This window comes from Equus przewalskii, chromosome 6 (assembly GCF_037783145.1).
Source record: "Equus przewalskii isolate Varuska chromosome 6, EquPr2, whole genome shotgun sequence".
NCBI classification, from domain to species: domain Eukaryota; kingdom Metazoa; phylum Chordata; class Mammalia; order Perissodactyla; family Equidae; genus Equus; species Equus przewalskii.
The window spans coordinates 15,057,266-15,073,231 of record NC_091836.1 but is presented as its reverse complement, the minus strand read 5'-3'; the positions used below and the strand labels follow the sequence as shown (position 1 = coordinate 15,073,231).

At 38.7% G+C, this 15,966-nt stretch overlaps 1 protein-coding gene across 2 annotated transcripts; it reads left to right on the top strand.

The window, feature by feature from the left end:
• Positions 1-474: 474 nt before the first annotated feature.
• On the top strand, positions 475-15,412 carry LOC103559837 (caspase-13-like). 2 transcript variants are annotated; one of them, XM_008533631.2, is made up of 9 exons: positions 475-881; positions 2,778-3,032; positions 6,732-6,841; positions 7,592-7,765; positions 8,937-9,171; positions 10,034-10,159; positions 11,351-11,460; positions 12,980-13,083; positions 14,805-15,412. In XM_008533631.2, exons 1-8 carry the CDS (start codon positions 875-877, stop codon positions 13,076-13,078), a joined length of 1,116 nt encoding a protein of 371 aa, XP_008531853.1. In that variant the 5' UTR covers positions 475-874; the 3' UTR covers positions 13,079-13,083; positions 14,805-15,412. The 2 variants fall into 2 exon arrangements, with proteins under 2 accessions (XP_008531853.1, XP_008531854.1); XM_008533632.2 differs by having other exon boundaries at positions 507-881; positions 2,781-3,032.
• Positions 15,413-15,966: the final 554 nt, after the last annotated feature.

Below are 15,966 nucleotides of genomic sequence, written 5' to 3'. Positions count from 1 at the left end.
ATGCTAGACTCAGGAAAGACTGGAAGAGCTACCCTTCCACTTGTAAGTATGAGCGCTTTCTAATCCTAACTGTCAAAAGTGAAGATGAACTTCTGACATTTTGAACACCGTCAAAGTTCAACTATCACAGTCGTTCTTTTTCACATTCACTAACTGTTCTTCCAGACATACGTCTTTTGTACTATCACACATTCATTCTACAGCAGCCTGAGACTGCTTGTATGATGACTCTTTGTTCAGAGAAAATCAAAATGGGGAAGTGAGCAGTCACCGTCAGTAAAAATTATATGTTGAGGCAGGCTTAGGTAGGTAAAGAAAAGCATGAGGGGAGTGGAGACCAGGGCTCCTTCAGCACTCATCTCCAGTAAAAGATTGAGAAGACAGGGAGACAGGGAGCGGATGATATCATCAGGATCGGCACAGTTAAAACAGGAAACAGAAGCAATTTGGGTCATTCTTATCCGGAAATGAAAGGAGACTTGTTAGTTTTAACTTCTTCATGATGTGCTTTTGGACGAGCAAAGGAAAAATGCTGAGAGATCAGAAGGACAGAGAGAAGGAGGTGTGGGGGCAGTGAAGAGAGAGAAGGAAAAGGAAGGAAAAAACAGTCAGAGGGGCCAACTTATAGGACAATATTCTGTCATTTCCATTTTTTTTCTTCCAAAAGGAAGAAACTTTTCTTCCTAAAGGACTGGGTAACTCATTTGCGGACTACTGGGTATTTCCCAACAATGAACCCAGAAGTTCTGAGCAGTAGTTTCACAATTCATGATTAGATGGCCCCTCCCCCTGTGCTAAGGAAACAGCCAGTAACTTTCATTTTCAAGCCTGTGGCTCTCTTCAAGGCAGCAGGAAGAGTCTGAGGCTGTTACCTATGGCTGGTGAGTAGGGGTCCTTTTCTGACTAGGAGTCAGTGACTTGGGTCTTAGAAAACACTGTGACAGGCAGAAATAACAAAAGGGAAGTGAGCCAATAGTGTGCCGGCTGAACTCTTCCCTTTGTTAGCTTTGTGTAACTTGAATCAGGGGACACTGCCTGAGAAATGCTGAAGGAAAGTGCTGTCTCCAGCTATCTCAGATCGAGGAAGAAGTTAATTCCTTTCTTTCAGCTTCTAGCAATCAAAGGGAAGGTAAAGACAAATAGAGTAAGTTACTTGTGTGTGAGACAACTCTGGAAGTTTCTATATGTACTCTGAAATCTTCTCGGTTTCCTCTTGATTCCAAAGTAGTCATCCTGGTCAGGGTCATAAATACTGCTCCCAGAATCAGATGAGTGAGGCTTTGAATTCCTGCCCCCTTCGTCAGCTCCTGTGTTGAATTACACTCAGTCTGTTTAAAGTGACTCCAGTTTTCCCCCCTTTCTTTCTAGCCCTGGTGCTAACTACTGGAGCACAGTATTTCTTGGATTTCCTGGCTATCACAGGTTTTGTTTTTGGGGACTATTAGCCGGGAGCTAACATCTGCTACGAATCCTCCTCCTTTTGCTGAGGAAGACTGGCCCTGAGCTACCATCTGTGCCCGTCTTCCTCTACTTTATATGCGGGACACGTGCCACAGCATGGTTTCACAAGCGGTGGGTAGGTCTGCACCCAGGATCCAAATTGGCAAACCCTGGGCAACCAAGCGAAGCATGTGAACTCAACAGCTAGGCCACCGAGCCAGCCTCCTGTGTTTCTTTTTTTAATCACGATAAGTGGGCAAGAGACATTAGCTGTTATTAAGTTAGTTGATATTAGGTAACTTTTTATTCATGCTTGGTAATTTCCATGTTTCTTTCTCATAATCATTACCCAATAAACATTTATTGAAAGAATAATTCAAGTTAATGGGGACAATGAGCCTGGTGCTTCTGAGCCAAAGTTGTTCTTCAATATTCTGGCACATTTTTTTCAGAAAATGTCATTTTGTGTCAAGGCTATCCTTATATCCAGATAGAATGGATAATTCCCTCAGAATTAATTGGTAATTAATGCGATATCCTGCCTTCCCATAAACTATCGTATCCATACCATATGTCCAAAATGTATCTGTGGTATTAAAATAAAAGATTTATTATGTTGACTTCTACATTCCCCTATAAAAACTCAAATTATCTCAGAGAGTAATAAATTAACCTGGCATCAAATTAATCTACCATATTGAAAGTTTAGTCATCAGACTATTTTCAGTTCTCAATTTTGATTGAAACAAGATGTAAAGTATTAGGACTCTAGATGCATTCACTCACTTATTCATTAATTCATGTATTCAGGAGGCATACAAGTACTTTTAAGTATTTTAAGCATAAAGATGTGGGTAAGGGATGTGGATACAATGATGTAGATTCAAAGGCATGATGCTTTTACCAAGGAAACTAAATACAGAGGAGGGAAAAGATCCTACAGTCTAGTGGGAGGAATTTACAGTTTGGGTAAGAGCATGGACTTTCCTTGAAGCATGCATTCCGGGTGGATCATCATCACTGTGAGAAAGAGAAAGAGAAATATGAGCCCCGTGAATGACCAGAAAGCTAGCATTAGGCCCAATGTCACAGAAGGGAAATGAGAAGCTACCAAAAAAATCTTAAGTGGCAATGAATCAAACACAACTTAGTATGAATTTGATAGGCTGAAAGAACGCTACAGGTACAATGAAAGAGGTATGTACTTTGCTGGGGAGACAGTGAAATAGTCAGAAGGTATTTTCAGGGGTATTTCACATTACAGGGAGCTCTTTAAAGTCAGGGCAAAACTCTTTAAGCTGTTCCCACAAATGAAGGAATCTTTGTATTTCTGACAGAAGACAGACAAGAGAGAAATCTACTTAAAACTTTGGAATCTGTGGGCAAAGAGCTCATTACTGGCCTTTCGGTTGGCTTGGTGGAAAAAGATGTCCTGAAATTGAAAGAAGAGGAAAGGAAAAAATTTTATGAAGCCAAACCTGGAGACAAGCCCTGGGTCTTGGTGGACTCTGTGCGAGACAGACGCCATGAAGCAGGTCAAATTCTTTGGCAAGCCTTGTTTAACATAGACAGAAGTGTCATCAGTAGAAAAGGTAAGACCGGGATCGTTTACCACAGATACTTCAAATTTTCCAGAGTTTACTTAGCTCCAAGTCCCCTCCACTGTCCTCTATAGTCCTCCCATGCTTCTATTACTAAAGTATCATTTTCATTAAATCTGTCATTGTCTTTAAAGGCTGTCTTGTCTCTCGTGAGAGGGGATTAGATTTCCAATTAGCTAAGAAGCTGAGTCTTTGCCTTTAGATTCCTCATAGAAATAGCTAATTGTAGAGACTTTGTAGTAAGGCACACCTGAACCTGAGCCCAGGTTCTGTCACTTTGGACACTCTGTGATTTCATTCAAGTTTCTTAACCTCCCTAGGCATCAGTCACAGCATTTGTGGAATGGGGACAATTTTAGCCACTTCTTAATAGGCTTTGTGAGGCAAGGAACATAATGACAGGCACAGGCTGAAAACTCCTAAGATTTTAGCTCTTGTCCAGAACTCTCCTCTGAGCTCCAGATGCATTTAGCTCTAGCTGCATTCAACATTTCCACTCAAATATTCCACTGGCACAGAACTAATATATGTACAATTAAACACTTAATTCTCCTCATCAAATCTATTCCACTTTTATCCCCATTTCTGTCTCATTAGACAGGCCTATAATCCACCAAGTTTGTTAATCCAGACCATAACTGTTTTCTTCACCGACGAGTAACACCTCTTATCAGAGTGCCATGTACATAGCAGGCACATAATAAATAGAGGATACATAGACAAATGAAGAACATGCATGCAATAAATATTAGTTACCATAATTATTATTTGGCTTTCAATATTTAGACCTTTCCAGTGCTTACTGATTTCTGTGAGTTACAAAATATGATGAGGAGGTCTAAGCGTCTAAGACATCAGAACTTTCAAAGCTTTTGACCTAGGTTGAATTATAAATATTACTAGAGCCTAAATATCCTCAGGCCCAAGTTCATCAGTGACAGATTGAATTCGCTGAGTTTAGCCTGAAATCCCAGCCCTCAATACTAGGGTTTATCAATAATAATAAGCAGTAATAAACAAAAGGCAGTATAAATTACAGAGACCTCACTATAGCAAATCAGCTTTTTCCCTAAGTCCCTCTCTACGGAGAAGGGACAGTCCCACCAGGTGAAAGCACATGCTACTCTCATAGATGTCCAAGATTGTGGCCTAGGCTCTGTTCTCATTAATATTTAAGCCGGTCTTTGTGCAGGTTTGTGATTTTCTCTTAAACCTAGGATGGGATGGAAATAATTTGGAATTAAAAAAGAAAATCATAGATAATTTAACAAATGAGAATCAGAATTGAAGTAATGGAGGTTTCAATGACTTTAGTAATCCCAGGATCACGATCACAACAAACATTAAAGTGAAGGACCTATCCCATCAGAAGAATCTGTGGCAGGCAGGAGGCAGGTATAGACTCTCTCATGGAGTGTCCAGTGGCTCCCTGGCATCCATCTGCACAGGGAGCCTCCAGAGGAATCTCAAGACCCCTAGCGGACACTGGCCCAGCAGGCCAGAAAGCTGGATGAGCTGGGCTATTGGAATATACAAAGGCCCTGGCCAGGCCTGTTGAACATGGATACAATTCCGAGAGGTCCTAGCGCAGTACTGAGGAAATGGAGTGGGAGACAGGAAGAATGCAAGCTATTTGTCCATTTATTAATGAACTCATATATGGACGTACCATGTGCCAAAGACTGTTACTGAGTCAGAGAGATAATTACTCAAATTCCTACCTGCCAAGGAGATGGTTTTGTCTTACCTTGTACTAGTCTCTTTCCTTTTTGTATCAATTTAAGGGGTTTCTGAGCGTTTCATTAGGTAACAGATAAGATTTAGATGTTACAATTTTTATCTAAACTCCTAATTCTCTCATTTCTTTCTGCTGTGCTGCCAAGCTAGTAGGAACTCTCTTGGACAGCAGACTGCATTATAATATTTATTACGCTGTAATGAAAGGATTCGTTTTCATACTAATTTTACCATTAGATGTAGGTTAGAAATCCTAATTCCCAATTTTATCTGCAAACCACTCTATCTGTACATAAACACATAATGGTCATTAGGAGATGACATTTGTTAAGTTAGAGAGTTCACCAAACCTGTAAATAACCTGGAAACAGAGGAGACTTCTGGCGAGAATACATACCCTCTGCCCAGGGAATACTCTAGGACTCTGTGTGCCTTCACATTGGCAGAATCTTCTGCAATAGGAAGGGAGAGTGCATGCCACTATTTAATTTATAAAAAGAAATGTTCAGAAAGTTTGGTGTTCTTGAACACTTACAATTTGCTGCATCTCTAGAGTTTAGCTTTTTAGCATACTTTTTAGAAAGATATTTATCAAAAAATATTATTTATAAACTAATGGCAATAAATGAGTGAAATAGAAAAATATTTACAAAATATAAAAACTGAAAATTGTATGCAAGATAATATTGCTTTTCTCATTTAAATAAAGTAAAATCAGAGAATGTCTTGGTTGGTTCATGTAACTGAACCGAAAGATTTATTCCTTTTATGGACAAAACTCTTGTTATGTCAGATCTTGGTAAACTTCTCCTGTGATTTCTGTTTAAGAATTCTTCTTCCTTCCTTCTCCCAGGGAGGGCTCTGGACTTCCCCAGTCTCTTGCGAAATCTCAGTCAAAGGAGGGCAAGCAGTGTCGGATAATATCACATTGCTCTGGGATTGAGTCAGAATGAGTCAGAAGCAAACTTCCAACAGGGAAGAGTTATTTCTGTTCCTTGCATTTTAAAACATGGGTTGAAAACCTAGTGCTGGTTGTTCAACACTCTGGAGACAAGGACACCAGGACTATGTTAGAATCTCTGAGAAAAAATTGTCCCTTCAACTCTGGATACGGCACTATGGTTACCAGATAGCACTTCTCCTTTAAATAGCTGACTTCACAACTGGATGAGGAAATGCTGAAGCCCATCTCCTTTGGAAAGGTTAAGAATTCAGACTGAGGTTGCTGAAAAAATAATACTTGGATGGTATAGGATTCAAGATTCTATTACGTGTTTGGTGTGTATATGTGTCTGTATGTGTTGTGTGAATTAGGACTGGATTTGTGATGTTAAACCATCCAAGACGATAGCTACTAGCTACTAGCCACCTGTGGCTATTAAGTGCTTGAATTGTGGCTAGTAACACATGCTGAAATGATAATATTTTGGATACATTATGTTAAATAAAATATATTATCAAAATTAATTTCATCTCTTCCTTTTTTGCTTTCCTAATGTGGATTAGAAAATTTAAAATTGTACATGTGATTCAATTATATTTCTAATGGATGTCACTCTGATAAATATTCACTCAATATACACTTGCTCGAAGACATCAGAAAGGCCACATGGATGAGTGAGTGTCCTGGAGTAAAACCAGTGGAAAAAGTCAAACTGTTTTGCTGAATATGGAAAGGCTAAATTTGATCCCAAATCATTGAGGTGTTTTCCTCTGAATGATCAGAATCTGTTATTGCATTTTTGAGTGGATCTCCTTTCTCTACCAAGGATTTCTTCCTTCTTTCCCAGTCATAATACATCCCCTTATACTAGAAGTTAGATAGAATTATAACTCCTACATGTTAAAAAATCTTCTCCAGGGTATCCCTTCCCTGTCAGTATTCTTAAGAGATAGTTGGATCTCAGAGGCAGATATCATAAGTTATATCTGTATATCTCATATATCCTGCAGCTCTTGAGGAAATTGCGGCTGGACCAGCTGAGTCAGCAGAACCTACGGATACCCTCAAGCTTTGTCCTCATGAAGAATACCTGAGACTGTGTAAAGAAAGGGCTGAAGAGGTGCTGTGCTCTGTATATAAAATAGAGAAAGAGGGAGAAACAATTACTTTCACTCAATCCACAATTTCTTAAAACACTAGTTGCAGAGAGGAGGAGCGGGGATGGTGATGAAATACAGATCTTTCACTTTGTTCACTTATTTGTTCTCTTACCTGTTTGGGATTTCTGACAATTTTAGCTGTAGTCATAGACTCAAAAAATTTGTAAGATAACACGACTGAGTAGTAACTCTGTGCATTCTATTTGAAAAGCCTAAATGTGAAGCATATTTAAAAAATATCATTGAAGTCTGCAAGGCATGTTATGCTGACAAGTTAGAAACAGTACCAAAATAATAACATTACCAGAGGCAAATGAGCTTTGATGTATTCATTTTTAGCTGGAGCTAAATGTCTCCTCGTTTTTATTAAATGTGACCTGAATCTTGAATGTTAAGAAAGATTTGAGTAGCTGGAGAAAAGAGAGGAGAAGAAGAGGGTAGGAATTATTCTAGTGTCCTCAGGATTCTTGAGTAACCATCCCAGACACGTAATGGGTCTTGTTCTGGGCTCTTGAAAATAATTCACTTCCAATTTGTGCTTCTTTCTACTGTCAACTCAATCCATTTCAGAGAGAGGGAGGCAGTGTCTTCTGGTATGGGATAGGGGAGAGGGCAGCTCTATGAACCCTTAACAAAGCAACAGTGATTGGTGGATGAGGGTTTAAAAGAGAGTTAGGTAAATCAAACTCACTGCATTCCACTTCCTGCAGATCTACCCAATAAAGGACAAAAAGGATCGCACTCGTCGGGCTCTCATCATATGCAATACAGAATTTGACCATCTCCCTTTCAGGACTGGGGCTGACTTTGACCTCTCAGGGATGAAGAGGCTGCTCGAGGATCTTGGCTACAGTGTGGATGTGAAAGAGCAACTCACAGCCACGGTAATGGCCCCTCACCCATCCCTAACACGCATACATTCAGCATAGATCCTCCACTAACAGATTTGCTTTATGATATTAGGCAGATGCTTTAACAACCTTAGGCAGCTGTGTGTGTGTGTGTTTGTTTACAAAATTAAAGCATTAGGTAGGTGAAGTCTGTGTCTCTTTTGAGCTCCAAATATCCTCAGCTCCAGAAAACTGGACAAAAAAGGATTGGCATGTGTACCCACACATTTCTTTTTTCCAAAGTGGGATGATTAGGATTCAGCCCAATATTCCCCAGAAAATTCTAGAGTAATGAATATTTAGTGAGTGTGTACTTGCCCTATAAATATTGAGTCCACACTTTGTTTTGGGGCTATTCTTGGCACTGGGGATAGGTCTGTAAATGAGACAGGAAGTTCCCAACTCCCATTGATCTGGGTTCACTTGGTGGGGGGGTAATCAAGCTGTAAGCCCAACAGAAAATTTCAGAGATTTGGTGTACCTATGTGCCTCTATAAGAGTGAAAAGAAAGTTAAAAGTAAGTGAAAAGAAAAGGAAAAAGGAAACATCAGAGCTAAGTGGTGAGTGGGGAGTAATAATGTTTGATGGGATGGTCAAGAAAAGACTTTTTGAGGAGATAATATAGGAGCTGACACAGGACTCCAAGAAACAAGATGGCTCTGGAAAGGTGTGACTGAAATACATTCCAAGCAAAAATGGCTACAAGTGAAAAATCTGAACTGAATATGAAACCAGCACATGAGAAGCACAGAAAGGCCAGCGTGAGTAGAGGCTAGAGCAGGAGGAAGGACAGTGGGAGGGAGGAGTATACATTTGTCAGAAGTCTGATTTTATTCTAAGCACAGTGGGAAGGGTCTTAGAAGGAAAGTGGTATGATACATTTATGATGAAAGGCTCTTATTAAGTAATGAGAGAAAAGACAGAGATGGAAAGGAAAAAATATGTGACAATAAGTAAATACAATATGTATCACGAGGACAGTTTTCTTCTTGTCAGCACAAGCAAACAGCTGAACCCAGTGCTCCAAGATAGAAAGACCAACCACTTTTTGAAGGCACTATGATTGGAACATGACAGATGTTTCTTTTACTGCTCGTGATAAATAGGAGGTTAGATTAATTTTAATGTTTGTCATGTTAAAGTAAGACTTTGTGGTCTTTTTCAGGATATGGAGTCAGTGCTGCGGGAATTTGCTGCCCACCAAGATCACAGGTCTTCAGACAGCACATTCTTAGTGTTCATGTCTCACGGTATCCTGGATGGAATCTGCGGAACGACACATAGTGATGAAAAACCAGATGTGCTACCTTACGACACCATCTTCCGGCTATTCAACAACAGGAACTGCCCCAGTCTAAAGGACAAACCTAAGGTCATCATTGTCCAGGCCTGCAGAGGTGGTGAGTTCTGAGGTGGAAAATCCAAAGGTCATGAAGCTGTTTGCAGACGATTGTGACCTATGTTTTGTTTCTAGGGGAAAAAATCTTGGACCCCATCCAGTGTAAATAAACTCAACTAAACTATTTGGAAATTCCATCTAGGGGGCTGGTATTATGAGAATTTGTCTCGTTGTCTAAGAAATTTCAATTCGATTTAATCTAAAGTAAGTGTAAAGGAGGTTATCAGAGTCCCTATATCAAAGTAAAACAAAAATATTCAAACTGTGAAACGAAATCAGTTTAACGACAGCTTTACTTGTAAATGTTTTACAGACATTTTGACACTCTTGAGGAGAATTTCATTTGAAAATGAGGCTATAATGTAATAGCATCACCCTTATTTTTCTCATACATTGTTGAAAGGGAAATGAGTAGGAAGATGAGGGAAGTTGGAATTGCAGTAAAAATTTTCTTTTCTTTTTTTTTTTTCTGACTTCCAATTGCCTCTTAGCTTTTGAAGCAGTGTTTGAGAAGAAAAGAGCAGAAATAATTTAGCTAAAAAATAGTAACTAAGCTATGAAATTATGCAGATAAGGTTTTAACTCCTTAGTTCTTTAACTTCTTCGCTCAAATGGATTCCTCCAGTTTCTTTAAAATTTACTCTTCTTAGTAAATAGATTCTTTCCATTGTAACTATTTATTGACATGATGCTCTTACTATTAGATGGCACATTGCCCAAAAAAACTAGAGAGAGGCAAAGTGTTGTGTGTGTGTGTGTGTGTGAAACTGGTTAGAATAAACATTTAAAAGGAATGAGGTGGGCAACTGTGATAGTCACACTGAGGGAGGCACACAATGTGTAACAAGTTGATGTCTCTACAGCAAATCGTGGGGAATTGTGGATCCGTGACTGTCTAGCAGCCTTGGCACCTGAGAACTTGGAGGAGGACGCCGTTTACAAGACCCACGTGGAGAAGGACTTCATTGCTTTCTGCTCCTCGACCCCACGTATGTGTCTTTCAGTTGCAGACAGGGGTTTGTGGGTCTGAGGGCACCTCAGAATGATTCTGGAAAATCAAGATAGGCTCTATGCAGCAATGATCTGAGATAAATTTTGAGGGCCGTCAATACATTTTACATTTTACCTTTTCTGTTTTGTGGAGATGGAGATTCTGGTTTTTTCCACTTTTTAAAATCATATTTTCATTATGTGTTGCACTTTACAGTCAAACGTATACCAAACATTAAAACAACCTAATACGAGGAACGCCCTTCACCATACACTATTTAAAAACAAATGACAGATTCAACTTTCTATTAAATCCATTTAACATTTTGAGTAGAGTCCGGGGTCCCTGGAGTGGCTGCCCTTTCTCAAATTATAAACTCTAAGCCTTTTTATCCATATTTCCCATCTGATGCCATTTAGAGTTGTGCCATTGCATGCCCCAGCAGGGATGTGAATGTCCTTTTAAAAGAAATAGAAAAGAAACTATGAGGCTTAATAGGCCTAAAAATAGGTGAATAGTCTTGACCTCTGGGTTATCATCTTAAGAAGCCCTATATTTGAGTGTTCCTAATTTGCAAATTTTTAAGTTTTTTTTTAATCACTTTATGGAGATATGTGACATACAAAAAGCTGTACATATGTATAATGTATATAATTGAATGTGTTTGAGGTAAGTCCATACCCGTGAAACCATTGCCACAATCTATGCCATAAACATATCCTTCCCCTCCAAAAGTTTCCTTTGGATCTGTTTACCTATTTTGTTTATTATATTGTGAAAGACCACATGGCATATAATCTAAACAACCACCTGTGTGAACATGGGAAAAGTCTTTAATCCTTCTGACCTCCTATTCTTTCCTCTCTAAAATGAGTTAATTCCAGTTACTTGGCAAGCCTCTTTTCAAAGCCAAGCAAATGAACATAAGGCACATAGTAAAAAGTCAGTCCCCAAAATACAATTCAATCACTATGCAATCTCCAGCAATGCCAGTGAGCCCCCCTTTAGTTTAACCTCTGCCAGTTCTTCATGTTCTCTCTGTGGAAGATGAGTTAATGTAGGGTTATAAGTGTTTCCCCTAAATATTTCAAGATAATTCCCAAGCTACGTTAAAGACAAAAAATCAAAAATGTAAACAAAAAAATAGTGAAGGCCACAGCCCAAGGCTTACCACTCCCTGTCTTCATAGATAATGTGTCCTGGAGAGACATCACAAAGGGATCTCTCTTCATTACACAACTCATCACATGCTTCCAAAGACACTCTTGGTGCTGTCATGTAGAGGAAGTATTTCGGAAGGTAAGCCTCTCTTTCCTTTCCTAATCATTTATTTGCTCAGGAAGACTTTACTACTATTTGTGTTTCAAGTGACTATGACAGACTTTGTCAGGCAAACAAAAGGAAAATGGCACCTGGTTTCTGTCCTCCAGGTGTTTAAAATCTGACTTAGAAAAAAGAAGATGTTAATACATCACAGGATGAGATCAAAAGAGAACAAAATAATATAAAATGTAAGTTTGTATGTTATTGGCTATAAGTTCTTACCATTCAAAGAATGGAAAGTATTTTGAATTAATTTTCATTGCTTAACTTATTAAATATTGGGTGTTCTACCTGGTAATGAGTTCTTTCCTAGAGATGCAAGGGTGAATGAGACACAGGTGACATCAGGTTACCTAGGACTTACATTCTTGTGAGAGAGATGGATACTAAAGATGTAGGCCAACAAACAAATGTTTGATTATAGATTCTGATAGGATCCATAAAGAAAAAGACCTAGGACATGTAAAAGAGAATGTAGGAGAAAATATTGTTTGAATGGAGCAGTCCAGAAGGGAAGACCTGATACTCCTTCCCCAACTCAGGGCATTCCTTATTCCCTGCTCCTTCCCAGCTTATTTTCCTCTATAGCTCTCACCACCACCCATTCAATATATATTTCATTTGTTTGGTTTTTACTTGTATTTACTCATTTGAATGCAAGCTTCATGAAAGTAGGACTTTGCTCAACACTTCAACTTAATATCCGTTGAATAAATAAACACATTCATGAATGAATAGGTGCTCCTCCCTTTTTTAGGGAGAAAAGCATTGGTATTAAGAACATGGGAGGATGTGGTTATTTTTAAATTCGAGACCATAGAGAAGAGGAGCACTCCTGTGGAAAAGAGGGATATATCTTTAGTCAGTTGTAGATTGCATCATAACATGCGTCAGTGTTTCTGTGAATAGAAACTTAGGAAGTTAAGTCCCGTTGGATGAATAGGATTTAAACTTTGTGTTTTCAAGGGCATTTCCTAGGAAAAGACTAGAAATAATGGATCTAGAGCAAATACAATCACATTGATCAGTCCGTGGCCAAAGACTTCAGAGGTCAGCTTGGTGGTGGGGATGTAAAAGTTGTTCACTATTCAGGCTTAAGGACAAAATCCTGGAATTTGAACCTTATTGAATTGAGGAGTTAGCCTTGGTGGAGGTTGAAGGTAGAAGATCTTTGGGATCCAGTTCTCATGAACAGACCCCAAGGGATAACTGATCGTCAGAGCTATAGATCAGAAACAGAAAATAGGAGAAATGGAATTTTAAAGGTCTTGGGTTAGGCATGAGGTGTTTATTTTGAGATAAAGAGCATATTCTGAACTGGGGTGTCACTTCTAAGAGGTAGGGTAGCAATGGAGGGAGCCGGAACATCCATGGGCTTGGTCCCATCAACCTTAAGAGCCCTCTTCATTCCCATAATTTTCTGGCTTATGGCGCAAAATGTTTTCTGAGAGTGCATATGAGGAAGGTCTCATCTAGAGCCTCTTTTTGATTTTAGGTGCAACAGTCATTTGAAAAACCAAGTATTAAAACCCAAATGCCCACCACTGAACGACAATCCATGACAAGATATTTCTACCTCTTTCCTGGCAACTGAAAACAGTAAGTTTCAAGAGTCATTGTTGGCAAGTCAAATAAATGGGAGAGTAATATTGGTGGTGAGGTCTAATGACCAATGACAGCTGAACACTTGGGTGGTCAAATTAGTATTCCTTGTTGACATAGTTTGGTGATTAGTTGCTATTTTTTACTCTACTTATATGCATCTGGATCCCCCTCCATCTCCACAATCAATCGATCAACCAGTAAATCAAGGAGGTAAGCCAAACCAAGACAGGAAGTATTAAACAAGGAAGGACATGGTAGCAATTATTAAAATGGAAATGTACTCATGCTTCCACTATTACTTATATTCATCTCTCTTGCTCTCTCTCTCTCATACACACACACACACACACACACACACACACACACACACACATTGAGCTACCAAATACTGCCTCAGATCCTGAAAAACTAGAAAACAGAAGATTTGACAGTAGAGAAAGTATGACTTTGGTCCCCGGATGCATGTATCACATTATTGACATTGAGCTACCATTGCCAGATAGTATAAATTATATCCTGGTAATGTTTGTGTTGATGAATACTCTGGTTCCCTGACTGTTCTCACACTACAGATCGCAGAACACTCAGAATCTGCTCTGAGATCCTCAATTACTGCCAAGAAACTTTTTCAAGCACCCATGTTAACATTTAAATTTTTGGGGGGTGAAATATCTTAGAAGAGGTACATTGAGTTTAGACCCAACAATTACTTCACTCACTCATAACAACTTTATATAACACTATAGTATGGACATATTATTAATCTTTCTCCCAGAAACATAAATAAAATTATATTTTATAGTAAAGTTTACCTCAATACTCTAAATATTTGCCACACCATCTCCTACCCCTGGTTTCTGACACCCAGGTTGCATAATCCCATAGATACTTCAGCAGAACAGCTTTGAATACCTCATTAGTCTGATAGAAGCACATTTGGGGATTGACTTATTCATTTGACTAATATTTCTCAAGCACTTACTATGCTCCAGGTTCTGTTCTAGATTCTTGGAATATACCAGTGAACAAAATTAACGGTGCCCTGACTCTCGGAAAGCTCATACTCTAGTGAGTGGAGACAAACTCTAAATACACAAACAAGTAAATATATTTCAGAGAGGTATAGAGCTAAGATGAAAAGTAAAGGAGACTAAAGAGACATAAAAAGATAGATGTTGTTCTGCTATAGCTAGATGATTAAGGAAAAGCTTCTTTGAATTGATAATGATGAAATCAGAACAAAGAATGGAGAGTGAGGGAGGGAATCCTGTGGGTCTATGAAGGAAAAGTTCCCCAGCACAGAGAATAGCAAGTACAAATGCTTAGAGGCAGATATGTGCTTAACATGTTTAAAGAATAACAAGATGACAGTGGACTGGAAGGGAATGAGAGTGGGAAATGGCTGAGACAAATTCAGAAAAATGGTGAGAAGCTTGATTGAATGGGCTTTGGTGACCATGTTGTAAATGTTTTGAACTTTTTATCCTGAATGAGATAGGAAACCCCTTAAATGCTTTTGAATGGAGAAATGACATAAGCTAACTTTGATTTTGCAGAGATCACTCTCAGCACTTTTTAGTGAACAGACTACAAGGGTCACAGATAGAATCCAAGGGAAGTGGCAAAAGCAAATGGAAGAAGAATCATGACAAGGGGTGTATTGAAAGCTTCTAGGGATCACTGTCTTGATCTTGTGTTCTTTTTCTCTTCTTCAGGAAACACAGGCAGCCCAAGCCTTCTTGATTAGCTTTAAGAAGCATCTTGTCCAGTCCAGCGCATGTAGTTAACCTTTTGCTATTCAACAAAAGTGGAAACAAATGAACTATGTCTTTTGGATCCTCTAATAGAGAATAGAATATCAATTAAAATGGTGGGTGAATGGAAAAGAAGTGGAAGAAGCTACCGGATTTTCTAGCCTTATGACTCATAGAATATCTGCACTTCACTGAGTGAAGAGAACTGGCTATGACTTGTCCTCAACAATAGGGTGAGAGGAGATGTTACCTATCTGGAGATGAGGACTGTAAATCGGTCAGCTACTCATTTGTACACTCATCAAACCATGAGTCTTGAATGATCCAGAAGAAGTTTTCTAATTTATTACTTAAGTAATTTCATAGGTTGAGCTCATTTTATCCTTCAGTAAACTATTATGATTTTAGCAAATTATTCCCATATACCTCTCTTGCTTGCTACTACAAGCTAATTAATTTTCTTGTCAATTATTTTCTTTGTAGACCTTTGCACATTCTACAATATGGGAAAATTTTATGCTTTAGCAAGAACTTGGCAATTGTCTAAAATAAATTGGGCTTTGGTTTAAGATGGTGTAACCTCAGTGCATTTGTGTATTATGGAAATACATATATATAATTAGTTAGACAGTGAAAAGAATGGGGAGTGTCAGCAATGGATTATAAAATGTCCAAATTTCTGGAAGGGTGAATGTTGGTAGAGGAATTTTGGCATCATGGCCATCGGAGCTACTATGAAAGGAGATGTACCACTTCTGCAATGTACACGGAGAATGCTGAATAAATATTTCAGTATATAACTTAACTGGGTTAAGAAAATACGGGTATGCTCTAAGTGTCAATTATAACCATAATAGTTAATATTTATATAGATTAATTTTATGTCAGGATTATTGTAAAGATTTTGATTATTGTAAGAGATTTTATATATAAGTAACTAACTTAATCCTCACAACAGCTCTGTAAAGTGCTTATTATCAACATCCCGTTTTTACAGATAGTGAAAAAAAAAGAACATAGAGCTTAAAAGACTTGCCTAAAGTCACACAGTTAGTTAGTGGCCTCACCAGAACTTGAATGCAAATTGATTTGCTCTGGAATCTGAGCTACTAACCACTATCCT